Source organism: Ptychodera flava, chromosome 14 (genome assembly GCF_041260155.1).
Source record: "Ptychodera flava strain L36383 chromosome 14, AS_Pfla_20210202, whole genome shotgun sequence".
Taxonomy (NCBI): Eukaryota; Metazoa; Hemichordata; class Enteropneusta; family Ptychoderidae; genus Ptychodera; species Ptychodera flava.
In genome coordinates this window covers 1,602,027-1,629,553 of record NC_091941.1, presented here as the reverse complement: position 1 = coordinate 1,629,553, position 27,527 = coordinate 1,602,027, and the positions used below count along the sequence as shown (strand labels likewise).

Sequence of the window (27,527 nt, the reverse complement as noted above, 5' to 3'; positions counted from 1 at the left end):
GGGAAAAGGGGGGTTTGGCAAAGTACATGCTCAAAAATTTATCAGAGAATATTGTCATTTTTCTGATTTTTGCATATGTTGTTGCATTGGTTATGTCAACAAATAATAGAGGGGGGTTTCCAGTGTTATATTTTGAGTTACAGGGTGTCCTTTACACAAGTGTAGAAAATAGAGCATAAGCAGGGTTTGACTGATTGATAATATTGCTTTATTGCTTACTTCATATATACTTACATCATAGTATGATATCTTGTTATATAATCAATACTATATAATAAATATTTTACATCAATATTTTATAAATATTATGCTGTATTTACTTATTTGCTCTGGAGTGTTTAAAAGATGAAGAATGAATCACCAAGCCAACTGTGCATATGCACCAAAAGTATTTCAAGATACAATAGATTGTTTAGTAAGGCTTTGTTAGATGCCGTAATACCAAGCGTTGTATGCCCAATAAATATTCTACAAAATCTTTCAGTATTGTCTCAACAGCTCCGCATGACCTGTAAATGACCTCCAAATGACTGATTTATGCAAATAGATATTCCAATGTGTTAAAGATTTGAAGTTATAAGAAAAATGTGTAATTGGAATATGACTGTGTTGGTGGACAGAGTGTTAACATGAGTGACGTTTCCAAACCAATTGAGGAAAAAACAGGACAGTAATAATTCTAAGTAGCTATCACAGATTGACAGCAAATGACACCCTATAAGCCTGCCACATGCAAGAGAAAGTAGCTCAGTAGATGAGCAAAATTTCATATGAGGCTGCTTGCTCAGCCATTCTCGTGTATAGGGGATTTTTCGTGTTTTTCCTTTTGCGCCGTTATGCAAAAATATTCAACATGTTTGGTATTTTTGCCTCGAAAGGGAAATTCCTACCCATGAGAATGGCAGAGAGTACTTGAATCCTAGTATTACAGCTTTCACTGTTTTAGATCTGGTGCAGATTTGGAAGCAGCAGCCTTAAATGCATGATCACTGCATGCACAACACAAGTTGCGGGTACTGGATGGGTGTCCAGTTCCGCCTCAGGCACTAGCATAAGCCAAATTTTAAACAAATCCTTGGTCTTTGAAAACTTAAGTAACGAAACACAATTACTTGAAAACGTTTAGCACTCTACAGCAATACAGCGATTTGGCATATCAGAACATTTTGTACAAGATAATCTTCCAAATTCTATGGACGTCTGTGGTCTCGGCTAGGCTCCGCAGTACTGTGTCCCGTATTTGCGTCACTTCTGTATTTATAATATCCCACAATGAGCACTTCCGGTCTTTTGGTGGGCTCTTTCAAATCGCTGTGATTGGGTGAAAAAGTGTTTATTCTAGGGGTCAAAAATAAAGTTTTCAACAGTAATGAATTTATTTCACCTATTATTTACACTTAAGTTTGCTAATGCAATTGAGATGGGTTGGTCATGTCAGGAGAACTTTAACAGTTAAAGTTATCAAATATCTAATACAAGTCAGCATGAAGCTTTTCCATAAATTTCAAAGTTATGATGCTAAACATACAGTATTAATTCTGTGAGAAACAAATTCACAAATATTATCTACCGTATAACGTTTTTGGATTTTGTCACCCTTTCTTTTCTATTTTGATTTTTGTCTTTCAACAACAATTCAATGCCTTCTTCACCTTTCCTGTTGAATGCAAGCTCTAAATGGCCCATGGCAAGGCCACTGCTCGCAATTTTCTCGCACATACATTTACCCTTTGAGTACAAGAGGATGTAAGGTTTGCATGTTTTGGCTTGTTACCTTTGCATGCTCTACAGACTCCCTGACAAACTCCCATGTAAATGTGAACTCATCAAAAGATGGTTGCACCTTTTCAATAGGTTTTTGTAAAGCTTTCACATCTGCTACAGCATCATGTGCACTGTAACTTTCTCCTACAAATTTTGAAACAAGCACAACTTGTGAGTACTTTTCACAATCAGGACATGACATTTTAAAGACCTTATTATACGAATCAACAAAGCCAGTAATGTGTGAAGACAATTGATCAACCATATCTGTTGCTACAGCAGCATTATACTCTACAATCAAATGACTTGACGTTGTGTCCAACCAGAATACAAGGTTCTGGTCCACGAAAGTCACACAATGTCAACAATGCTTGTTTTACAGGAACTGCACTGACAGGTTTTCCATTCTGTGTTAGGATTCCATTTTTCATTGTCAGACCGGTCACTCTTGATGCTGGTTCACTTATTGGCATCTTAGGTATCACATACACATTCAAACACCCTTGTGGTCCAACGGCTGCAAGCTGTGTTAAGTGTGATGTTCTTGCTGAAAAAGAAAAAAAACTCATGACAAATGGCAAGATAATTTGTTTATGTTATTTTGGATTACAGTAAATTTCAATGAAAATTCATTTGCTGTGTCAGACTTTGCCCTGGGAGATAAGTAATAAACTGAAACTGACACTTGAGGCATTGATTGGCATGTTGGTATGAAAATAATGTCATCTGCCTATTGTCTGTAAACCATTGCTGATTTTGATAAGCAAGTCATGATCATTAAAACAATGCTGTCAGAAATTTGAAGCATGGATGAAGTTGTTCTGTTTACAGTAGAAATTTGCTTCAGTTTAATGATTGATCTGTGTGTATAGGTCAATGGCCATTCATAGCCTCTAAAGGTATTAAGATGAAGTATTGATATGGGGTTCACATCTAGGCCCAGGGCCGGCCAGAACTAATCCGGCAGAATGTGAGAAGATAAGCTAATCTTTTGTCCGCGTTCACATTACGTTCAACGCTGTCCTAGCCTAGATCATTTGGTAGCGTCTAGCCGACCGTTGACCTTATACAGGTCAAAATACATTCATCAGATACATTCCAGTTCCTACATAGAAAATCATGTCATCCAAAATCAACCTTCAAGGGCCTAATCAAAGGCGAAACATTAAGGTACATGAGGACATGTAACAATGAAGAAGACTTCAACAACAAAGTCAAAACATTTATGAAAAGCTGTTACTGCGAGAATATCCACAACAAGAAATATCAAACATCAATGCGGAAACAAATTACGCTACACGAAGAACACATTTAAATCACAAACAAACGCACAACAACAACACAAATAAATTGATATTTGCTACCAAATATAGTCCACACATCAAAACAAAAGACATCAAACAAGCACTCCTGAAGAACTGGGAAGAAATAGAAAAAGACCAAACACTAAATAATTTATTCACGATGAAACCGATCATCCCTTACAAAAGAAATCCAAAAATTGGCGACACACTCATAAATGCACAAGTACACAATCTTAGAGAACGACCGAACACAATGAAACACAACAAACTGACCCAAACATAAGTATTCTAGCCTCCTTGCTAGACGAACAAAACACTGACAATAATTAAGGAAACCGCTGCGAATATCCCTATATCGCAAATTAATTAGCAACAGTATTGCTAGTGCACCAGATCATCTTGCAGTTTGTTTATCGAAAACACTGCGGGGTGCGTATGCGGTGTCCCCTAGACAAAACACTATTGCAGAAGCCGTTCATATAGCGTGAACGATGGTACATTAAAGGATTAACTTTTACAAGTAAAGTTACATTGCTTTTGCCAGTTTTTGTTGAATTGCTGTGGTAAATTCCATTGCCTAGGGAACATGTTGAAGCAACCAAATTCGACAGACTTTCCCTGAAGAAAAAGTGCAGGAGAGAAAACGATAGGTACTGTCATGACTTTGACTTCGTTTCGTTGTACAGGCGTTGTCATCATAAATGCCGTCATTACCACTGTCTCACAAAAACTGTAATTTGCGTCCGGCATTGAGGTGAAATCCGTATTTTTAACTTTTATTTTCATAAAGTGATCAGTTTACGTCGAGGTTTACAATGTGCGTAGTTTTTCTATATGATGTACAACATGAACCTTTTCACGTTTAACACCCATCGAGCGATATGTCATCTTACCTCAAGCATGTACTTCGACAATTTTCCATCAAACGGACGGCTTCCTTGAGTGAAATTCAAAGTCTCTAAATTTATAATCTCGTTTCGAAGAAACCGATTTGCCGACCGACCGCTTTAAAGTAGATGCGTATTCTTAGAGTGACAGTGAGAATAGACAGTTGTGTAAGTAACCCGTATTTATCGGCCGTGCACCGATGTAGTTTCTAAAAAGTTACTACTTGTAAAACTTCCAGGCTTCGAGGTTCTGTTATCCGACATGTCGTAGCGAAATTCTGTGAGAACTACAAGTAATACAGACAAAAGTTTGGGTTTCTGACGGTTCCATGTATGAGCTGATTATCAAGTTGAAATTATTGTGTGGATAGTCGTTGCTGCTGGTCCGCGGCGTGGCGGGAATTTGTCACGTACAAACATTCTTCAACTGTCAGCCATATAAACCTCTCCAGTTTTCATCGACGGCTTTTGTGGTTTCGAAGAAGACCTTTTTTTTTTGGATATATTTCTGACAACCTCGGCTTAGAGGCAAAGTCGATGTCGTCTCGTAGTACACCCTGTGCGAGTCTCGGCCTTGACATGACACAAGCAGACATACGTCACTGTTCAGTCACATTTATTTGGATGCGTCATACGGATAATATCATTATTCAGGGGGGGTTATCGGACTAAAGTGGGCACATAGTAGAGTTTTCTCAAGAAATATAAAACGGAAAAGGACAGTCATATCATAAATTTCAAAGAATGCTGAAATGCCATAGTTTTTAATCGTTAATCGATGGCAAAGTTCGTATTTTGACCTCAACGTATCCAATCGAGAAAGTAAACTTGGCATGACTCAAAGTTTGAAAATGTGTTGTCTTGTCTCCCGCGGCCTGGCATGGCCCGGAGGCACTGACGTTTCGTACTTCGAATTCTGAGAGCTATCAAATCGTCACGATCAGCGGACACGAAATTACTATTTTCAAATTGTCATCACTGAAAAAATACAGAGAAATGAGAAAACACGGTGAGAAAAAAGGCATTTCATCGATGCTGTTGATAACCTTCCTTTCGCTTCTGATCTACCCAGTGCAAACTGGTACCTTTTCAAACCACTCATGACTCAGAACCCAACTCATTCCAACTGGCCCGATACAACCGGCCCGAATTCAATTTGTTGGGAAGGCAACGATAGCTTTTCCTGCAAATGTGGACAGACCTGCAGTGTGCACTGAAAGGAATAGTTGGCGACATCTTTTCGAAACTCTGAAAATATAGCTAAAGAAGGAGCCATATCTCAGTCAGTACGGCCAAACCTTAGCGTTCACACCGACTATGGGGACAGAGCATTTTCAAACGAAACGGAAATGTCAAGGAAAGGCGATGACTTATTTTCTAAAATTGAAGAAAATGCTTAAAATTTGGCTGTGTTAGTCAATCAAGCGAAATATTTTTGTTCCAATAAAATCAGTCTCGATTCTACCCTCTACTAGACTAAATCGACAACGGAGGGTGCATAGGTACGCGGTAGAACGTGTAAATCTCAAACAACGGGCGAATTGGTTTCGGGCGAGTTGATTCTTGGCTGTTTTAGTTGGAGAAAGTGCGAGTTAATTGTCATTCGTACAAAACGGTCAAGAAAACTTCAGGAAAATAGGAAATCAATGACATTTACCGCAGACGTGGTGATACACATACATGTAGGCAAAAGCAATTTAACTTCATAGAAAGTCAATGCTTTACTTCAGTAATTTATCGGTCATGCAAAATGAACGGCCTCTACTTTATGAGACACCCAACGGTGTTTTGATAAATAGACTGAAAGATGATCTGCCAAACTTCATGCACATAGCGATAGTGCTGCCAGCTATAAATCTCTTTGCGATGTAGGTATATACCCAGCGGTTTCCCTAAGTATATTGGGGCTTGGGTGTACCAACAATTATCGCGAACCACGAACCACGAACAGTGAAACATAAATCTAAGGAGAGCAATCTCCAAAGAAAAGCGACTGAGGAAGAAACCACACACTGGTTTCGAAACGTAGCGTCAAAGGCCGGGGTCAAAGGATCACCCTGTCATTCGACAGCCAGATTACGGCTACGTCTCGCCATGGCTTATATCTACACCAATAGCCAAACACACAAAATCAAACACAAACACAGAGAACGAAAAAATAGTGTAGGCGATGTGTGCAGCCGCTTTCCCTTTATTACAAACGCTGTGAGATGATATTGTAGGCGATTCGATCCCTTGACGTGCCGTCCATCAGATTTTTCACCATATCTTCGTTCCAAATGCCTAAAAGACACTTGATTTCTTCCGTAGCCCAGTTGACTCCTCGACTCGCTATGTCTAAAATGATACTGAATCGTCGAATAGGTCAAAGACTACACTGCATGTCAACTACAGAGGGCGTCAACTGGGACCTGAGTCGGACAAACGCGTTCACATACGCTGTTTACTGCTCAACCAGAGACCTGGGTCGGCCACAAACCACCCCTCTCGACTAGGACAGAAATTGTCCGGCAGTGGCCGGCCAGAACCGTTCACACCTGTTTTTTTGGTCGGCCACGAACCTGGCTAGGACAAGGGCCTAGTCTTTTTTGGCTAATGTGAACGGCCCTTGAGATGATTGTAATATCAGATTAGTTTAAACAACACATATTATCACACTGATAACAATAACACCAACCTAATCCAGTAGTCTCCAGGTCAAAATACACAGCAGGTTGATCAGTCAATTCTATTGGTCATGGAACAGTTTCTGTAGAAGGAGAGGGTATTTCCTGTATAGGTTGTGTTTCTGAATAAAATGATAGAAGCAGATACAGATAAAATATATAGGAATGAATGATTCAGTTTTTACTTGGATGAAACAGAATAAAAGGTTATTCACAAAACAGTGCAACCTACAGAAACTACCGGTACATGTATGGTCCACGGCTCAATGTTTTAGGTATTTGGCAAATCACAAACTTTAAGCAGACATGAACTGAGTAACTAGTTCTACAATTATGCAAATAACAAAATTGCCATCCAGCAAATGATAGAGTACATCAGGTCACTCAATGACAATGCATACACTTGCAGATGCACTGGTACATGTCATACTGAAAGCATTGGGGTTTTGTGTGCTCATTTACAATTTATCACATCAATGAATGTCAAACTTACTACAGACATTCGTGCACAATCATCAGTTTTATGGCATTGAGTTTTACGGTAAATCAGTACAGGCCAGGAGCCATATCAATACAAGCATTCAACTGTTAGCAATTTAGAGTCATTTTACATTGATTCTAAAATCATTCAACATCTACATCTATCTGAATTCAAACTTTCATTCAAATCAATTATACAAGGACTAGATTAAACAAGTAATTACTTTGAATAAGGTCAATTCCTGTTGTGTATGTGTCACCTTCACGGAGTTCCTGGACACTCTGTCGTAAATACTTGTTTGCCTTCAGCTCGATGCGACGTTTTTTGGCACACTGGGTCTGGCTCTTCATCTACCTCTTTCTTTTTTGATTATCTGGATAGGAACCATGTGACACACAATACTTCCCTGGAGACATGCTAATCCGTTCATTTACCTATGACGAAAACAATAACAAGTTTACAGTGACATTAGTATAAATTTTTGAAATATTTTTTGTTGTGTAGTTAACTGAAGTGGGCTGATTCAACTCCAGTTTGAAATCATTTATGGTCATAAGATACAATTTCTTGTATTTACCAAAAACTCATACCCCGGTAGAATAGAAGTAATTATACTTCATGTCTAGGGAACGTGTGAGAATACAACTCCAAAAGCCAACACTTCAGGGTGTATTTGTGATAAGCAGAACCACATAAATAGTTTCCTAAACAGATCAAAACTGATGATACTATGAAAGGAGATAGTATCGTTGTCCCTGAAAAATTCTTCAGCAAAAAATCTGTTCGCTTTGAGGTAAACACAAGACTTGGCACTCGCGCGCGTGCATGAAACAAAACAAAAATCGTACTTACCGATTGCAAGTTTGGTATTTACATCAAGCCAAGGGAATAACGTTGACAAAATTACAAATGGGGTTGCAACACTTGACAAGCAGCCAGCCACCCAGACCATGTCAAGTCTCGCCGATAGTATACTAGTGTCGGTCATCCGTAAAGGCATATTGCTGCATTTCTTGCAGCCAGATAAACCATCTGCAAGGATACCAAGATCAACATTTCCCCTACCATCTCTCCAGGTGGCACTGTAGGTTGTTGGCTGCAAAGGATCGTAGTTTTCATCATATTCCCATATGACTACTTCATTGCTGGGTTCCGCAACCGAGTGGTGGTCAAGCCAACATACATGTAGCAATGGTCGTCAGGCGTTGTGATGTGTATGGCCACAGCCGACTCGACAAGAGTATCAGATCTTACACTTTCATGACCAGAGCAGGGTTCGAGTTCGAGTATCCAGAAACATATATTGTCCTCAGAGATACATATTTTAGCAGTTATGTAGTACATGTCTTGTCTGTTCAATCACACTCCCTCCACTGTGGTTCAATGTCAGTCCTTCAACCCCACTCCACTCTACTCAAGTGAGTGTTCCTTTGGATATACAATGTCTCTCTTTGTTTTAATGTTTACTGCTATGATTATTGTGATTAAGTCTGCAAAAGTTGTTACATCTCCTTGCAAATTTCGTCTAGTCATTAAAGTGACACAGATCAAGGTACAAAACTCTTACAAAACTTCATAACAGTCCAAAAAAATGCAATAATTGTCATGATATCAGCAGAAATTGTCACTTCTTTATTACACAGTAATTCTGCCAAAACTTTAAAATCTGTAACTCAAGTCCTTTGTATATAACCAGTCAGTCAGTCACTCATGCAGTAGTCAAGTTGATCTGTAAATGACTGAAAATTTTCCAGTGGATTTACTGGGCATCCAACACACATGTAAACCAACTTAACATGTGTAGCAGCATGGTGAAATGGTTCCAAAACAGCATGTACAGCCTACAATTCACCCCGATGGACCCCAACCCCCACAAGAATTACACTCTGATATGACTGATTTTTTGGACCACCAACTTTTGCAATTGACCACCAAAATTTGAATCTGGTGGTCAAACTTGACCACCAAACAAATAAATAAATGGGTAGTGGGTTATGAGTACCTAATCCTGTAAATGGGCTAGCGCCCGTTGGATGATGGACTAAATAAATTAAAAATTGGAGGCACCGTGGACCAGTGGTTAGGGTAACGGACTCACTATCGGAGGATGGTGGGTTCGAGACCCGGTTCAAGTCTCGGTAGATCCAGAGTAGCGGATTCACTGTCGGAGGACGGTGAATTCGAGACTCTAGCTCGGTGTTGTGCCCTTGAGCAAGGCACTTTACTCCTAAGTGCTCCATTGGGGTTGTGGGTTATGGGTACCTAATCCTGTAAATGGGCTAGCGCCTGTTGGATGATGGACTAAATAAATTAAATAAATAAATTTCGAACCCTGCTAGAGGATTGTCATTTATCCTTGAGGGCCTCAGAAACTCTTTTGGCTCTGTTTTGTTTTGCTTTGGTAGTGAATCTACCGTTGACTTTCAGCTGACTGGCAAGACCAAACAACATAGTTTCACTGCAAGCGGGCGATATCGCAACATAGTTTGATGGCAAATTGCGTTGTGATACACAGGGTCGAACCCATTTACAGTACCTTCTTAAGGTTCCAAGACAAGAAATCAACCTTTTTATGCCAACAATTTTCTAGTGGTTAATAAGCTCAGAACCCCAGTAAATTATATATTTTTCAGAATGCCTAGATATAGGGAAACATTTTGGTTAACATAGTGTCACCACTGTTTACATAACTATCACGTGACAGGTAATTTGCATAACCTTTCAAAAATCGGTTTTCCCTATGTTTTGTTTCAATTCTTTTAGATATGTGGCTGAAATTTGTGTGATTGCAAGCTGTCCTTAGGATCTTCAAAAGAGTGTCTCAGAATTTTTTTAAACCTTCTTAGACAGTTTTTATGCCAGAAAAACTTCCAGAGCGGTGAATTTAACCCTAGTTAATTTCTTTAAAATTGTGCTCAACTAAAAACTAGGCAAGATATGAAAAATCTGAGACACGCTTTTGAAGAGCGTTGTGACAGCTTGCATTCCAGAAAGTTTGAGTCAGATATTTTGAAGTATTGTGACAAAACATAGGAAACCCGATTTTTGAAAGGTTATGCAAATTACCTGTCATGTGATAGTTATGTAAACAATGGTCACACTGTGATTACTAAAATCTTTCCCTATATCTAGACTTTCAGAAAATGTATAATGTACGGGGGTTCTGAGCTTATTAACCACCAGAGAATTGTTAGATTAAAGAGGTCAATTTCTTGTCTTGGAACCTTAAATCAATCACGTCGATACCTATACCATGAAAATTTACAAAACTTTATCATTACTTAATTTTTTTGATCATTCATAACAAACTATCATCAACTTAATACGTTAACCTTCGTTTATGCGTAGCACAGCCTAAATTTAAGATGTCGCAAATAATCTCATTTTGCACTATTTAGCTCACTCCATTACGATATAAATATTGCGCAACACCTGCACAGACATCGATTTTTGTACGTAGTCCCCGTCCTTCAATTTTATGTTGCTACAATCTATGACTGATTGCAACTAACCAAATGACCATTATGGGATTTTAGAGTAGTTTGAAATGACGTTATTTGTTGAAGTTCTACAACTAAAACAATGTATCCTGAAAATTCAGCCGTGTGAAGGCACTTTGGCACTCTGCGACCTCTGACCATGTGGGGGAGGTCAGGTGAGTGCCCGCAAACTAGCTCAGTATGTAAGCTCCAAGTTGGCTGTATGTAAGCTCCAATCAGATCAGACTTGAATAACATTGGCTTTATTGTAAGTCTTTTCTCAGCTGTGACGAAAAGAAGGGTACAGATAGTGACAAGATTCAATATCAGCATGAAATGCTGCTTGTAATAGACCTCCACTGATTTGATTTGTAGGACTTTCATTATGATATACTGTACGTTCAAAACTAAGTGTCATAGCAAAGTCAACAGTAATGGACAAATTGGCCAGATGGACCAACCTCCAAATATGGTGAGCAGTCATTATTACTAGTGGGCTGGATGTGGCAAGTTTTAACAGATATTGTACTACACATGTTAGCAAATGTAAACTTTAAGTCCACATAGGACACGTTAATAAATAAAATACAACTAGTCTCCAAGTTTGGCTCCCAACAGACCCAGTATTTCAAATAACAGAGTCCATAGTGAAAGTAATTCATGTGCAACTTGTGGTCATTCAGAATTCAGTCATACTGGTCAAGCTCATACAAATGTTAGTGGGATGACTCGCCTAATTTATCATCAGGGCTGAAATTTATATCTGAAGTACCCATAGGGAAATACCCATATCTTGATTAGGAGCTGTTCAGAATAAAGTTATTGCCCATAGCAGTAGTTCATGAAAATTGTCAATCTGTTGTTCCTTTTTAAGGGGTGAACCGTGATATCCTGGGGGTTTAGAAAATTGGGGAAGGCTTAGATTTTGAGGAAAAAAAGAATATGAGAAGTTGCCTTGGCAAAAAAATCCCGCAGAAAAAATAGAAAAGATTGCAAGCAGATATGAAGTGAAAAATAAAGTAAGGACGGTTACTTTAATCTTCACTTTCCATTTTCGGCACGAACCCTGTACCGGTATGCAACAATTTTCGGCATGCCCTTCAGGCATACAATGTTAGTGTGCCTTTCAGGTGCCCTTTTCCCGGAATATCTTTGATCACATTTTTATAACATCTAAATTCATTACATTTCATTTCATTGATGTCATTAATATTTAAACTCACACTTTTGTTGTTGTTTTCCATGTGCCAAGTGTTTCAATTTGAAACATTTAGTAGTATTATTCATTTGTTGGTTTCTGCTACAGTTTCTCATCATTACAACTGAAAATATCTTGAACATTCAGTTCAGGTTGTCAATAGCCTGCACTGGATATCTTGTGTCTTTCATTTTTCTTTACAATGATGTCACCATCATGTGCCAGCCTCATGACTTGTCAACAAAATTATTTTGTTGTACATATGGGTTTCCAACATTTATCACAATGTTGAACGTTTGTACATGTAGAACTGATCTTTTTCAATTTCTAACAAATTTGCAATGCAAATAAGGGGTGCTTCTATTTTCTTTCAAACTTTTCAGCTTCCTGAAGCAGATGAGGCTGTTTGCGCTATAATTCCATGTAAACTTTGTGCTATTATAATGGTAACCGGAGAAGTCGGCCAGTTGCGAACTCGGCCAGCGCCGGTGCCGACCAACTCGGCCAGTGGGAGAAGTCGGCCAGGGGAAGTCAGCCAGTCGCAACAAAGCAATATGATTGCATACGCATTCTCTTCACAGTTGAATACTTAACCGGCACATGCCAGTTTTAACTTTTTACTGCCATAGTTTTTGTTATTTTGTCGGTTTAATACTACTACGAACATTCAGAAAACAATTCGAAGAGGTCCCACGTCCACCCTGCAAAACATTGTACGGTCTGCCTTAGTGTTTCTGCAGATCGCGCGCGTACCGTATTAAAGTTCAGGCAAACATTATGCCATTTCTTCAGTAAAATTCATGGCTTGATGACTCTTAACTAATTTGCTTCACCATCTCCTATGACTTTTTAACGAACTTCAAGTGTAACTATGACGAAGGCTGCAAAACTCGCTGCCACGATCGCGATACACCGCCATCTTTAATATTACCCAATGCAATGTGTGTATGCGTTGAACCATGGATGGGCGATTTTTTACATCCATGGTTGAACTGTGATCTGTGAAGTGAAGTTTGCAAACATTACGCTAACCTTATGCATGACATTTAGATCGTTTTCGCATATAATTTTGGTGAGACTTCAAAAAAAGAAACACTACTAGGCCAAAAAAAAAGAAATGTTTCTGGTCAGCGCGCGCGTCACTTGAACAACAGCGCGTCACCCTTTTTTTTCTGTTTGTGGCCGGCGGCCGCGGCTGACACCAAACCGAAATGGCTGAAGAGAAAGAGAAAATTCTTTTGGGGGCATGATCAGTGACTGCATGAACAGTACATGTATATATGTGACTATATTGATAAAACTATAAAACTGACCCTCCTCCCTCCCTTGAGGGAAAAAAAATAAAAATAAAAAAAAATAAAATGCGCGTCGCCGCACCATTTTTAAAGAAAGACCTGACCAGAAACATTTCTTTTGTTGTTTTTTTTTGTTTTTTTTTGGCCTTATAGATCATATATTCTAATTGGGTGCATACTGTACTGGCCGAGTTCGCCTACTGGCCGACTTCTCCAACTGGCCGAGTTCTTAACTGGCTGAGTTCTCCCACTGGCCGAGCTTGCAACTGGCCGTCTTTTCTTGTATTCATTATAATTTGTTTACCTTTACTTGGCCTTTGCCATTCGCCTGACAATAGATAGACTGAAAGATCCGTCTACACTCTCTACGCCCCCACCACCACCCAAATTTGCAGCAAGGTAAAACGAGTTTCAAATCCGGTCCTTGTTCGTACGTACCACAGGTGCTTAAGGTGAAGCACTACGAATTACGTCAAAATTAGGTTGTGGTGTCATTTTTCTTGAAACTTTGCACAAATATTCTTTGAAGTTGTGCAAGTGCAAAAATGAAATAAAAAATGGGGGTCACCACGCTCGTTTCCATGGAAACGGACGTTAAAATGGCGTCATTAGAAATAAATAAAAATGATATAATTCACTTAAACTAAAGAAAGCAATTATAAAACGCTTAGCAAATGAGTTAATTTTAATAAATACCAAGGATTAAGATCAATATCTATCGAATGTATAGTTTTCATGATGTTTGTAAAGAAATTTTAACATAAGTATCGATTACAAAATGACGATATCGAAATTATATCACTACATAATTTTCGAACTTTCTTCCTGTCGCTTTGAATGGTGTCATTTTGACCAAACTTGGCGAATAAAATCCTGACATAATACCATTTAGTTTACACTTTTAATAAAAGGGTGTCACCACGCTACTTTTTACAATATCTCCAGGTGAATGGGTAATATGCGCCATATAAATGGTAGAGAAATGTTAATTTTGCGCTCATATTGAATAAAAACCAGCTTCCTAGGGGGTCAAAATATGACAAGGTTAAAGGTCACATGTATTTCTAAGAGACTGGGTCAAAAAATTAGGTAAAAGCGCAATTTCAACAATGACAGGTGATGTTAAATACATGCGCTACAAAATAACCCATTTGCGGCAGGCTGGAGTTAAATCTGCGCAGAAACGTTCTAAAGCGTGTGCGCGTCCGAATTCGTCGCCCTTTACCTTAAATCAACCAGTGATCGCGAAGCCTCCTGTAAACGTACATGTATGTTTACAGGAGGCTTCGCGATCACTGGTTGATTTAAGGAGGATACCGCGACATTGGCACTATAGGCATTATCGGTAATATTACCTGAGTTATCTAAGTAAGAGTCTAATATTAGACGAGTGGGAAAGGGGCAGATGCCCGACATGCTGTTTTATCGGATAATATCCGATAAAATCGATAATATCGTCTAAAATCTAAGTTAGAGTCTAATATTAGACGAGTGGGGAAGAGGCAGATGCCCGACATGCTGTTTTATCGGATAATATCCGATAAAATCGATAATGTCGTCTAAAATCTAAGTTAGAGTCTAATATTAGACGAGTGGGAAGAGGCAGATGCCCGACATGCTTTTTTATCGGATAATATCCGATAAAATCGATAATATCATCTAAACTCTAAGTTAGAGTCTAATATTAGACGAGTGAGGAAGGGGCAGATGCCCGACATGCTGTTTTATCGGATAATATCCGATAAAATCGATAATATCGTCTAAAATCTAAGTTAGAGTCTAATATTAGACGATTGGGGAAGAGGCAGATGCCCGACATGCTGTTTTATCGGATAATATCCGATAAAATCGATAATATCGTCTAAAATCTAAGTTAGAGTCTAATATTAGACGAGTGGGGAAGGGGCAGATGCCCGACATGCTGTTTTATCGGATAATATCCAATAAAATCGATAATATCGTCTAAAATTTAAGTTAGAGTCTAATATTAGACAAATGGAGAAGGGGCAGATGGCTGACATGCTGTTTTATCGGATAATATCCGATAAAATCGATAAATATCGTCTAAAAGCTAAGTTAGAGTCTAATATTAGACGAGTGGGAAGAGGCAGATGCCTGACATGCTTTTTTATCGGATAATATCCGATAAGATCGATAATATCGTCTAAAATCTAAGTTAGAATCTAATATTAGACGACTGGGGAAGGGGCAGATGCCCGACATGAGGCTGTTCGACAATATCGTCTAAAATCTAAGTTAGAGTCTAATATTAGACGAGTGGCAAAGGGGCAGATGCCCAACATGCTGTTTTATCAGATAATATCCGATAAAATTGATAATATCGTCTAAAATCTAAGTTAGAGTCTAATATTAGACGAGTGGGAAGAGGCAGATGCCCGACATCCTGTTTATTGGATAATATCCGATAAAATCGATAATATCGTCTAAAAGCTAAGTTAGAGTCTAATATTAGATGAGTGGGGAAGACGTAGATGCCTGACATACTGTTTTATCGGATAATAGCCGATAAAATCGATAATATCGTCTAAAATCTAAGTTAGAGTCTAATATTAGAAGCAGATGGGTGGAAAATTATATAAACACTGTCTTATCGGATAATGTCGATAATATTATCCCTATTAGATCACTTGGATCTCACATTCCTGGAACTCTCTAACTTAGACATTTTAGACGATATTATCCGATAATAAAGAAAAAGCCTATGTCGCGCCTTCATGGATTTAAGCACCTGTGGTACCATGGATGTACGTACTCAGTACTCAGTACGGTACTGTCCATTGGATGAAAATAACCCGGCAGCAGTTTGAAATTCCCGCGCGGTCATTTCCCATAGCTGTCGTACCCTATCGACCTTGAACAGCTGTAAGTGTTGCGGCAAACGACTGGTTCATGCAAACAAACGGCATAGCGACACTGCAATTATTATAGTGATCATTGAAATATGTACTTACGTCTGCAGCCATGGGTTGGCGATGTGAAAGGTAGGCGTGGATGCTCTGATCTATTTTGTGCACCTGCGCAAATACGTTGAACTTTGACCTCTGAACTTCAGAAAAATGGCCGACTGCGTCTGTGGAAACTGGCATGGAGTGACCGAAAATATTTCACGATAAATTGACACCGACGGTATCTTGCTCGGAAAACAATGGCAGCAAACATCATTAGGACTTACATTAATTTTGGCCCAAATTCATGTGTGAAATATCGCAAAATTTGTCGGAATTATTCAGCTGTAGGGCAAGTAATATGCAGTGGTTGGAGCGAACACTTCAATTTGCTGTCTCTGTATAGCTACGGAGTATCGTTCAAACGACGTTCAGTCACAGATTTGAATTCCCATTTTCGTCATTTACACCTTGGAAACCCAAGGGGTGAAACTGTTATGAACATTTTTGACAGGAAGACAAAACGACAACAGAGGAACAGATCTGCTATCTTGAGCGATGGCCACGTCTACGACTACCTTAAAGATGAGGTGAGGAAAGTCAAATGTTTTGTCCTCTTCTCTGTCCCTTTCCGTAGGACTCTAAAAGTTTCTTCAGATTTCCATGCTGCTTTTTCGTGAGGGTCACTGACTGGACGATCTTTTGAAAAATGGGTCTGTTGGGCAATGATATTCCTCTGTTACATCCACAGGCATTCGACTCAATGCAGGCAAACTGTGACTGATGTAGTAATATTATTACTGGTTGCCATCAGTTTCCTTGCTTTGGGCCGAATGCCTGTGATTGCATCCATCATGGAGGTAGTTCCACCTGGTTCCCAGACACTTCGCACCAAAACCACTTGGCACCAAAAGTCACATCGCCCAAAACAATTTCTCCCCTATAACAACACAAATTCGCCCCAAACTTATCGCCAACCGGTAAAGCTGAAAATAGCCTACCGCAGCCATCGAAGTTTTCATCACCTTTCCATCATCCCAGGACTGAAGTCTTGAAAGTGTACACATTTCGGAAAAAATGACATCGCGCTATTCTGCGCAAGGTACCTGCAGTTGAAGCGTTTAGTAGTTTGCGTTTGTCTTTTTTCTAATTCTACCGTTTATGGTTTTCTGCAAGAATAAATGGTTCGTGGTGGCAAAATTGTCCTGACACAGTAATGGTTCCAAGTTGCAGGTAAAAACAACGCTGTGATTATTATATACCATTGTTTCAGGACAATTTGGGCGAAGTGGTTTCAGCATGAGGTGGTACTTGGGGCGAAGTGGCGTTGGACGAGGTAGTACTTGGGACGAGGTGGTTTTGGTACGAAGTGGTTTTCGGACGAAGTTGTGTGGGGCGACCTGGTTTTGGTGCGAAGTGTCTGGACCCAGTTCCACCCTCCATGCATCCATGTTAAATCGCGGCCTGATTGAAGACGAAAATCACAAGCAAATAATGAACAGAGTAGTCCCGAGTAATAAGTAGTACGTTAATCCGTTATACATGTATGGCGAGGATACTGAGACATTGGCACTTTACGCATCACTGGATATTATATGTTCTCTCAGTTAGAGTCTAGTATTAGAAAGGTTGAGGATGCTGATGCTCCACATAATGTTTTATCGGATATTATCAGATAAAATCTATATTATCATCTAACTTTAAAGTTAGATTCTAATAGATATTAGAAGGGTGAGTAAATGGCCAATGCTGGACATGCTGTCTTATTGGATATTGTCAGATAGAATCGATAATATCATCTAACCACTAGGTTAGAGTCTAATATTAGAAGTTAAGGAAGTGGCCAATGCCAGACTTGCTGTTTTATCAGATGTAATCAGATAAAATTGATAATATAATCTAATGTCTAGTTAAAGCCGAAAATTAGAAGGACAGGGAAGTGGCTTATGTGGTGCTTTTTTATCGGATATCAGATACAATTGATAATATCATCTATCTTCTAAGTTAGAGTCTATAATGTTAGAAGGATTGGAAAGTGACCAATGCCCAGCATACTGTTTTATGGAATATTATTGGATAAAATGGATAAGATTGTGTAACTTCTAAGTTTGTGTCTAATATTTAATTTATTTATTTTATCATCAACAGGCAAACCCACTAACAGATCTGCGACACAAAAAAATAACAGCAACACAAATAATATATGACAGCCACAAAAAGTAACAGGTCACATGTAATTTTAAAAAATACATAAATCAAAAAGCAGTATTATTAAAATGACTGGATTAAAACGTTTTAAAAGTATACAGCGTAGAAAAAATCTATATTACATTTGGAAGAGATATCGTTAAAACACATGCATCTGGGCACTGTGGAGAATTTTCTACAATTAACAGAACATGGGGGTTTCTTGCATAAATTTCTACTGAGGGCATAAAAAACAGATTTTACTTAAAGTATTGGGTGACTCATAATGTGAATGGATTATTTTGTATAAAATGCACATATCAAGGGTAAGTCTTCTATTGTTAAACTTTCTATATATGTTAAAAATTGGATAGCTGGACTTGCTGCAATGAACATTGAGTTTTCGACTAATGTACTTAACAAACTTAATTTGCACTCACTCAATTTTGCCTGACATGCCCTGCTGGTGGGATGACCACATAACACAGCCACACTTTAGAATAGATCTTAATATTATAAAGGTGAGGAAGTGGCTGATGCCCGACATGCTGTTTTTTTGGATATCATCAGATAAAAGCGATAAGATTGTCTGACTTCTAAGTTAGAACCTCTAATAGAATTTCTAATAGAAGGATGGGAACGTGGCTTATGCAGAACTTTTTTATCAGATAATATCAGATAAATTGATAATATCATATAACTTCTAAGTTAGAGTCCAATATTAGAATGATGGGAAAGTGGCCGATGTCCAACATGCTGTTGTATGGGATACTATTGGATATACAAATGATAATATTGTCTAACATCTAAGTTAGAATCTAATATCAGAAGGGTGGCCAATGTCAGAATTGTAAAATAAAATTGATAATATCGTCTAACATCTAAGTTAGAGTCTAATATTAGAAGGGTGGGGAATTGGCCGATTCTGAATTAGCAGTTGAATGAAGTTAAAAACATTATCAAATGTACTAAAATATATTTGAAACACACAACATGAACATAATTATATGACATGAGCTTTTGCTTCACCTTTTCATTGATTTCTTAATGAACTATTGACAGAAGAAAAGAATACAAATATTCTGATTTTAAAATTGTCAAGTTAAAAAAGGTGAAATAAAGTGCCCATTATAAACTTCAATGCTATTGCATATATTGCATTTTAAATCAACATCATACTTTTGTATGTCAATTGTGTTGATTCAAACATTTTTTGTGCTGTTGACCATGTTCGCAAGTGTTTCCTAAGGCTACAGTCACTACTCTTGAATATGTCTTACACCAAGTATGGCAGCTAGCTGTGCAATATTCAAATTTCATCAATAGAGAAAAGGGAAGAGAGTCATGGGCATCAAAGTGAGTTGCACTGAGTTTCCAATTTTCTCCTCAAGGTGAACTAATGACAGTTTTCTGCTTCTTGTAGTCAGATTTGTCAATGTTGCAACAGCGAAGAAATCGCAAGAGTCGTCACTAAGTTCATCATGTTTTCTCTTTCTGAATGTGATGGCTGTCCCTTCTGGATATCATCATTAATGCCAAATTCTGAAACATGCCTCAGGAAATGCTTAGCCGCTTGTGAGGTGTAGGGGCATCTTGTGAGGTGTATCTGAGAATGGAAAGGCAGAAATGAGTGACAGATCCCAATTACCCACCATATCCCATACAATAGAAATTAGGAACGTATTAAAAAATTTTAACTTATTTGGTTGCAAGGATTGAGAAACTAAATGAGAAAAATAACAAAAAAAGTAAAGAAATACGTAGAATTATGATTTTATAAGGTTGGTATATATCGTTAGTGCCGATGACATGACTTGGGCAGTGATGCAAAACACTAGATGCTGGTCAGCATGGTTTATAAACCATGTATTCGTCAGAATTTTCCAATAAGGGATCAAAACATTTTTGTGAAAGTTAATTTCTTCACTCTTACCAAATAACCCTAACTACCTATAACTTTTATGTTGCTGAGATATTTTACTTCAGTTTGCAAAAAACTAAACAAATATAAACAGATGCATACACGCTAGTAAATTTCTTCACTGACATGCATGCACTTGTCAAAGGGTGAGTACGAGAGCTGTCAAGGGTTAAAGGTGCAGCTTTTATCAGTATTTGTATCTCTAAGCAGCTTGACTGACTGTGTAAAGCATTAATAGAAACCAAGGGACTAAAATCACATTAACAGTTAATATAAACTACATGTACCTATTAGAGCAAGAACAAGGGATTGAGGACTGTTGCTTCAACTAATCTGTTTTTTTTTCTTCTCCGGGTTTATGTATGGAAGCATCAGATGACTCTGCATGACTTTGTTAGAATGGATGTAATCTAGTCTGTAGGTTAACAGGCTCCTCACATCTTCTGTGCTTTTTGGGACCTTTAGGTACTGGTTTGTGAAGAGCTCGTCAACATCCCCTGAATTTGGACTTGATGACCCTACAGTAATTTCTCTGGATAGACTCATAGGGATGGTGTGCACAGCAGTGATCTGTTAATATCAACTGTAATTTCATCTGGCATCAGTGCAAATTTCTGGTTTATGAAATACAAATGTAGTTCATGAGGTATTTGGCAGTAGGGACAGTAGGAGTTTCCATGATATTAATGTGCCAGTCTTCATTGTTATTATCATTGTCATCGACATTGTCACAAAGTTTGTGTCTTTGTTAGAGCATCATGTAGGCATTGGATTCAATCATACACAGTCATGGAAACTGGCTGCCAACTTTCGAAAGGACAACTCTGCAGTCTCATCGAACAGAGTGTCTTCGTTGATGTATTTGGTCGCAGCTTCAATTGCGTGGGCTCCAAAGTGAGAAAAAACTTGGTCATTCATCTCATGAACCTCTCGTGTGACCAAAACACGTCTTCAAAGGCAGTTATGTCGGATGGCACCAGTTTCATTTCTTTGATGAAGGGGCTCTTTCAGCTAGACAGTAAAAGCATTGTCTATCAACAAATGTTTCTTTGTCATCTGCCATCAGATTCTCATTTGATAACATATTTTGGCCACGTGTAGCCTGTGATGTTCTGTATGTTGTTTCTTCCATGCATGGGGTACATGTACCTGTGTTATTTATGTACTACCAAGTCCCTATTCCATTCAGAGCCATTGTACAAGCTCAGGAACATTGTCTAGTCAAGTTGGCTTTTCTCTCGCTTGTTAGAACCAGATAGAGGGACCGTGTTAGAACCAATAAGTTCATACAGCAAAGCAATCTGATTAAAATCCATGATGGGTTGGTCTTTTTTTGCAGTCTAGTGAGGTGAGGACTGCAAAAAACCTGTAATACAATAGTGTAAAGACTGACCCATCACTACATCAGATTTTAATCAGATTGACAGCAAAGATCATTCATCGAAATAGAACAGTGTCTGCTGTTGGCTATCAGCAGCAGGTGGAGCAGTTCAAACGAAAAAATTGATGTGTATAAGTGCGCTTCTTCAGCAGCCTTTGTCTCTTCTGACTTCGTTGTCCAGCTATCTTGCAACTGCTGTTTTTCTGCCCAGCAAACATTGCATTTCTGGCAGGAGACTTCTTTTCACCTTTTCTGGCAGCAACAACTGTCCACAGAATGCAGTTTTCTCAACATTTCTCTGAAAATTCCACCATTGTGTTACATCCCATTGGAGATGCTGTCACTGATAGAAGTGGAACCAAGATGAAAGACTTGTCAATTTTTATAACTTCAAAGACAGCATGCACTCAGACCCTGATCATTGTACTGAAGAAGCTTGGTATTTGTGGATTATCATTTCACGGTACCAAGAACATGGCAAAGTGAGCAATATTGACTAAAGTACAATGTACACAAGTGGTCAATAGAGGGTTGGCTGTATATCACAAAGGTACAAGAGGCCTAGTGCCATTTCGTGCACGATATCTTGATGCACCTCGCCATCATGGCTGCAACATTTATATTATACAATGTCGATTATGACAGACATTTTTTAACTTTCATCAATTACCATTGTACCTTGGACAAGTGTTTACATTGGTCATATGGGTGACCAGGGTCCCATACAATCTTTGAGTGCAATTCCAGCGACTGTATACCTTTAATAAAAGTTTCAGTAAGTTTTGTGTAAACATGTTCATTTCAGGATTGTTCAGTTAATATTGATGAATCAGCACAGTATCAGCTTTTTAGGTCATATTTGGTATGTATATAAATACTAAAAAGAGCTTATATGGTGAGTCAGTGGTGTCTGTATGTCTGTATGTATGTACATGTATGTGTCTATGTATGTTCGGATGTATGTCCGTCACAAAGGATCTCATACGGCCAAAGCTACCATCTCAGTATTTGGTGTACAGGTAGATGCAGGGGTTGAGATGTGACATTGTTCAAATGAACCTGTCAGTGTTAAAAATATGCAAATGAGGTAAGAAAAGGGGAAATCCTGCAAATGTGCAGGAGTGGTGGCATGCCAATGACTGAAACAGGCTACTTCTGAGTCATTTCCTGGAGGCTGTCATTGTTTATGAACTGTTACATATTAACAGACCTGCTCAAACTAAGAGGGACTAGCTGTGTTGAAACATTCTCTGCTACATGTATGCATGTTGCTAAAGTTGACCTCCAGTACCTAAAGTTTCTGACCTCATTTACTTTTGTCATTCTTGTTTTTCTGGTTTAAATATTTCTTGTTGTTTTTCTGGTTGCACTGTGCAGAAATCATTGTCATAACATCAACGTAGAATTTTCCTGCACTGAACAGATAGAAACAACACTTATTGTTAATCTTTGGTACCCATACTGGTATGAACCAATTCTGATCAAATGTGAGCGACACCGTATAATTGCGGTATTTTTATCAGTCTGTAAATGAAATAGAGAAGCAGGAAAAGCTCTATATCTGATTGCCGATGTTGTCCTTAATTAACATATCTGCAAGTTTTGCAAGTTAACATTTAACATTAACATTGAATGTAACTTTTCTGTAAGTTTTGCATTAATGTTAGTATTAAAGTCAACTTATTTAGCATATAAAACAAGGTCTTTTATGATTTGTTAAATGTATGTAAATGTGGGAGAAATCATGTAAGCCTGACCTCAGTAGAAGTTGACTACTTTCAATTGTATGTCTTTGACTTAAACATTAACAACAACCCTTAAAACAGCATGTATGGTATCATCCACTTCTCCACCCTTCTAGAAGGTAGATGATATATTATTGATTTTATCTGATAAAAAAGCATGTCAAGCATTGGCCACTTCCCAACCTTTCTAATATTAGAACGATGAGGAAGTGGCCTATGCCCAACATACTGTATTATCAAATATTATGATATAAAATCAATAATATAGTCAAACTTCTACGTTATGGTCTAATATTAGAAGGGTTTAGAAGTGACAAATGCCCAACATGCTTATCGGATATTATCAGATAAAAATCAATAGTATGGAAAATGCTAAAAATGCTGTTTTATCAGATTCTATTGATAATATTATATCATGCTCCAGAAACCCTCTAGTTTAGTGATATTATTTGATAATCACTTAAAAAGCCTTTGTCACGCCTTCATGGCATGGAGGTAACACACAGTACAAGCAAGATGGGGTTAGAACTGCCTTCATGATCATAGCAAAGCAAAACACTTCAGAAAGTTTGACATCTATCCAGAATTCTGTAATTCTATGAGATCTTAAAGCTCCGGAATCAGCTAGCCCAAAAATTTAAAATATTGGCACTGTGGAAGTTTTTGGTCAAAGGGGAATCAAAAATGACTATCATTTAGGCCAATCAAATACCGGTATGTCAGCTGTGGTTTATCAAAAAGATGCACTTACTAAAACTAATGTAGCCTTTTAGGTTCAGTTGAGTCCGTAGGTGATTCTTCAAAGCCCTCCAGTTCTATGTATCAACTGATCTTCAACACTAGGTTAGGGGTTGATTCCAGAGTTTTAAGAACTCATGGAATTATGTGAATTATGTGAATTAAAGGGATTCTTGCAGTTCCATGAAACTATTTGTAATGAGTCAAATGACGACAAATCACAGAATCAACCAAATAAGTCTGAACTCAGCTTATTAGTAAGTTTATCTTGCTTGGAAAGACTGGCCAATTCCAAATTCAGTGGTATAGAAATACCAGAAAAACTTTGCAAGCCTTTCACGTGGAGTTACTGTCAAAGCAAACAGCAGAAACACATATCACCCACCAGTTGTCCACTAAGTTATGACTCCAGTGTCCTATCTTCATGGGCTCAGCAGTCACTTCAACGATGCTACATCCATGATACCAACCCTTAGGGAAATCCTATATGTGTCTTCAAACATTGAGGTGTTAGGCTACCTAGTACTTGACTAAAGTGTTCATCACTTAACAAATATCATGAATCAATCTGCATGGCTTGCTATCTTGTGATTATTTTATTCTACCATTTTCCTCATATCCCTGTAGGTTGCATTCAGAATCACTGACCGGCTCAGAGACGTAACACGGTATGTCAGTTTCATTCTTTCAAAAGTTGCTACTACAGCCAAAAAAAATAATAGGTTTGTTTCTGGTCATTGACATCAGGCAAAAGTGATGCGGCAATGCTTTTTTTTTTCCAATTATTTTTTTATTTTTAGTGAAATTTGATATATTTTTCCCTTTTTTCCATAGGGGCAAATGAAAAACACAGAAAAAAAAGAGTTGACGCACACACTTAAAAATGATGCGCGCAATGATCAGAAACTAATCAATTTTTTTTGGCCTACTCTAAGATTGCAAATTTTTATTGGTCCAGTTATCTTAGAGAAAAAAAGGGGACAAACGGAATCTCAAATCTATCTTGGATTCTTTGGTTACAATGCTAATTGAGATGGCACGTTTTATAAATTTGTTTTTATGATATCAATTAATGTTTTATGACTATGTTGTCACATGAAGGTCTTTACAGGAATATGTACATTTTTTTTTTCTCTTCTTTTTCAGAAAATTTGACATCGCCCTTGACCTTGGCTGTGGAAAGGGTCACATAGCAAAGTGTTTGTACAGTGTAAGTTTTCAGAATTTACCCCAGCAATAGCTTTAATTAAAGCAAAAATTATGATTCCAATTAACTTTGGATATTGACACGGAAAAGTACATAGTCTGACGCTGAGAAAAATTTGTTTAAATGAGTATGGTTCCTTAAGAAGAAATTCATCGGGTGTTTCAAGTTGCAAACTCAAGTTTTTAACAAAGGTTGAACAATATTGAAGTAAAATGCACAACATTCATTAATAGTCTTATGATAACAGTGAAAGACTACACAAACTCTTATATCTTTACAGAATTCTGATTGTTTCTTTACCATGTATTTCTGTACCTTCATTTATCAAAGGATATGGTGAATATGCTGTGTCAGTGTGACATTTCAGAAAATATGCTGGTAAGTTTTATCCATTTTTTAACTCTGCTGTAAGCTATGTTGAGCTTATCAAAAAGGGGGCTTGTCTGTCGTCATCTTGTCTGTTGTATGTCATTTGTCAAATTTTTGCATTCCAAGGTTCTTCTCTAAAACTGCCTGTTTGATTGGTATGAAATATGGTATGCAGATTGCTAGGGGTTATTTTTTAGCTCACATTTGATATATGTACATATACCAAAGATAGCTTATATGGTAGGTTGGTAGCATCTGTCTATATGTATGTATGTATGTATGTATGTATGTATGTATGTATCCATACATGTATGTATGTATGTATGTATGTATGTTTGTATGTACAGGTTGGAGTGATATGGGCATTGGTATATAATAAATGACAGATATGGTAATGTTCATCGTGGAAAAGGCCAAAGGATTGCCGTGCCACTGATCTCCATGTTTTTAGAGTAGCAGAATGTTAGCAGTAAAATTTCAGTATTTACCTCAAAAAGTCATGACAGTTTGATAGATAATTCGTGTTCAAAAATACAACAGACAAATTGAAGTGTCAATTATACAATATTCTCTTAAAGTATGGAATTTTCAAAGCCAAGTATACATTGTCTTTCCTTTTTTGAATCTCTGTTTTAAACAATAGAGTCATCACAAGATACATGGCCAATAATGATATCATTCTGAATTACAGCAGCGCTGAGTATGGAAGTCCTCCCAAAATATAAAATGTTGAGATTTCAAAAGACATGCTTTACATTGAAGGCCTATACTGTACTGTACCAGTGTAATTGTACTAGTGCCAATTATGGAAACACCTCATTAATTTGAAGTTGCAGGCCTTATAGTATGCAGATATATCTTCTGGTTTGACTATTTCATGTCAATGTCTAAGGTGTCATCCTTAGCTTTACACTCTTACATCTTCAAGGAAGTAAGCAGTAGCTCAGAAGAAGTTCCAACATCTAGGATTTTGTGTGATGAAGAGTTTTTGCCATTCAAAGAAAATTCACTCGGTCTTGTGATCAGTAGTCTTAGGTGAGTAGTACTTGGCATGTTGTCAGTCATTTCCTTTGAGTACTTCTGTCAGGTAGCAGTGTGTAATAATGACACTGTCATGAAGATCTATCACCTAGGAATACAGCAGAAATTGTCAGCACAGAACAGAGAGTGAGCTGGAATGTGGAATAGTTTCCCTCCTCAGAGTCTGAGCATTGTTTTTATTTTTTAATTAATATTCTGCCACAGCAGGTTTCAGTACAATTTGCTAATTAATTTTCTGCCTCAGCAGGTTTTGATACAGTTTGCTAATTAATATGCTGTCGCAGCAGGTTTTAGTACAATTTGCTAATTAATTTTCTGCCACAGCAGGTTTCAGTACAATTTGCTAATTAATTTTCTGCCTCAGCAGGTTTTGATATGGCTCAGTTTGCTCATTGATATTCTGCCCGAGCAGGTTTTGGTACAATCTGCAATGAATTGTTTACTACAATACTGTTCTCTGCATCTCACACCAATGGTACTTATAAGACATAACTATATTTTTGATGTATTTAGACATATTGCATGTTGTTATGTTGCATTGATATTGAGGTCGAGGCTGGAACTAACAGGTTATAAATATTATCCAATTGGATGCTTAAGATTAACCAGTTTGTAATCAGCGTATTCATATTTGTTGAAGATTAAAACAAAATTTGCAAAATTTTACCCATTTGTTGGAAATTTTCTCAGTTTTGATTTGAAATTATCTTTTCACCTTCATAGGCTTTCAAATTTGATATGCAGGTTCCCTAGAGTGCTTTCATGGTTGTTTATTCAAACTCATAACAAAACTGTCAATACATATTGTGTGACTATGCCCTGTCTTCCAGTATGATATAGGGTCTGTAAAGCGATACCAAAGTCTATGAGACTGAGTTATGATGTTGACGTCAGTATGACCAAAGTTTAAGTAAAGTATCACTGACACCATATTGTTTTGGTGTATAAATTCAGATAA

General features: G+C 37.8%; 1 protein-coding gene and 1 long non-coding RNA gene across 4 annotated transcripts in view; one reads left to right on the top strand and one right to left on the bottom strand.

The window, feature by feature from the left end:
- Positions 1–226: 226 nt before the first annotated feature.
- Positions 227–16,153, bottom strand: LOC139148941 (uncharacterized). 2 transcript variants are annotated; one of them, XR_011556043.1, is made up of 5 exons: positions 16,047–16,153; positions 7,955–8,530; positions 7,326–7,536; positions 6,633–6,743; positions 228–2,311 (listed from the first exon to the last, which is right to left on the bottom strand). It is a non-coding gene; the product is annotated as an uncharacterized lncRNA (long non-coding RNA). The 2 variants fall into 2 exon arrangements; XR_011556042.1 differs by lacking the exon at positions 16,047–16,153 and having other exon boundaries at positions 227–2,311; positions 7,955–9,699.
- An 87-nt stretch (positions 16,154–16,240) lies between these two features.
- LOC139148940 (arginine-hydroxylase NDUFAF5, mitochondrial-like) overlaps positions 16,241–27,527 on the top strand; it is a 35,870-nt gene continuing 24,583 nt past the window's right edge. The window contains exons 1-5 of one of the 2 annotated variants that reach the window (XM_070720404.1): positions 16,241–16,570; positions 24,580–24,620; positions 25,099–25,162; positions 25,490–25,537; positions 26,457–26,563. In XM_070720404.1, the coding sequence (XP_070576505.1) occupies positions 16,241–16,570; positions 24,580–24,620; positions 25,099–25,162; positions 25,490–25,537; positions 26,457–26,563 (590 nt within the window). Of the gene's footprint in view, positions 16,571–24,579; positions 24,621–25,098; positions 25,163–25,489; positions 25,538–26,420; positions 26,564–27,527 lie in introns of both variants that reach the window. The other variant, XM_070720403.1, reaches the window with a different exon arrangement.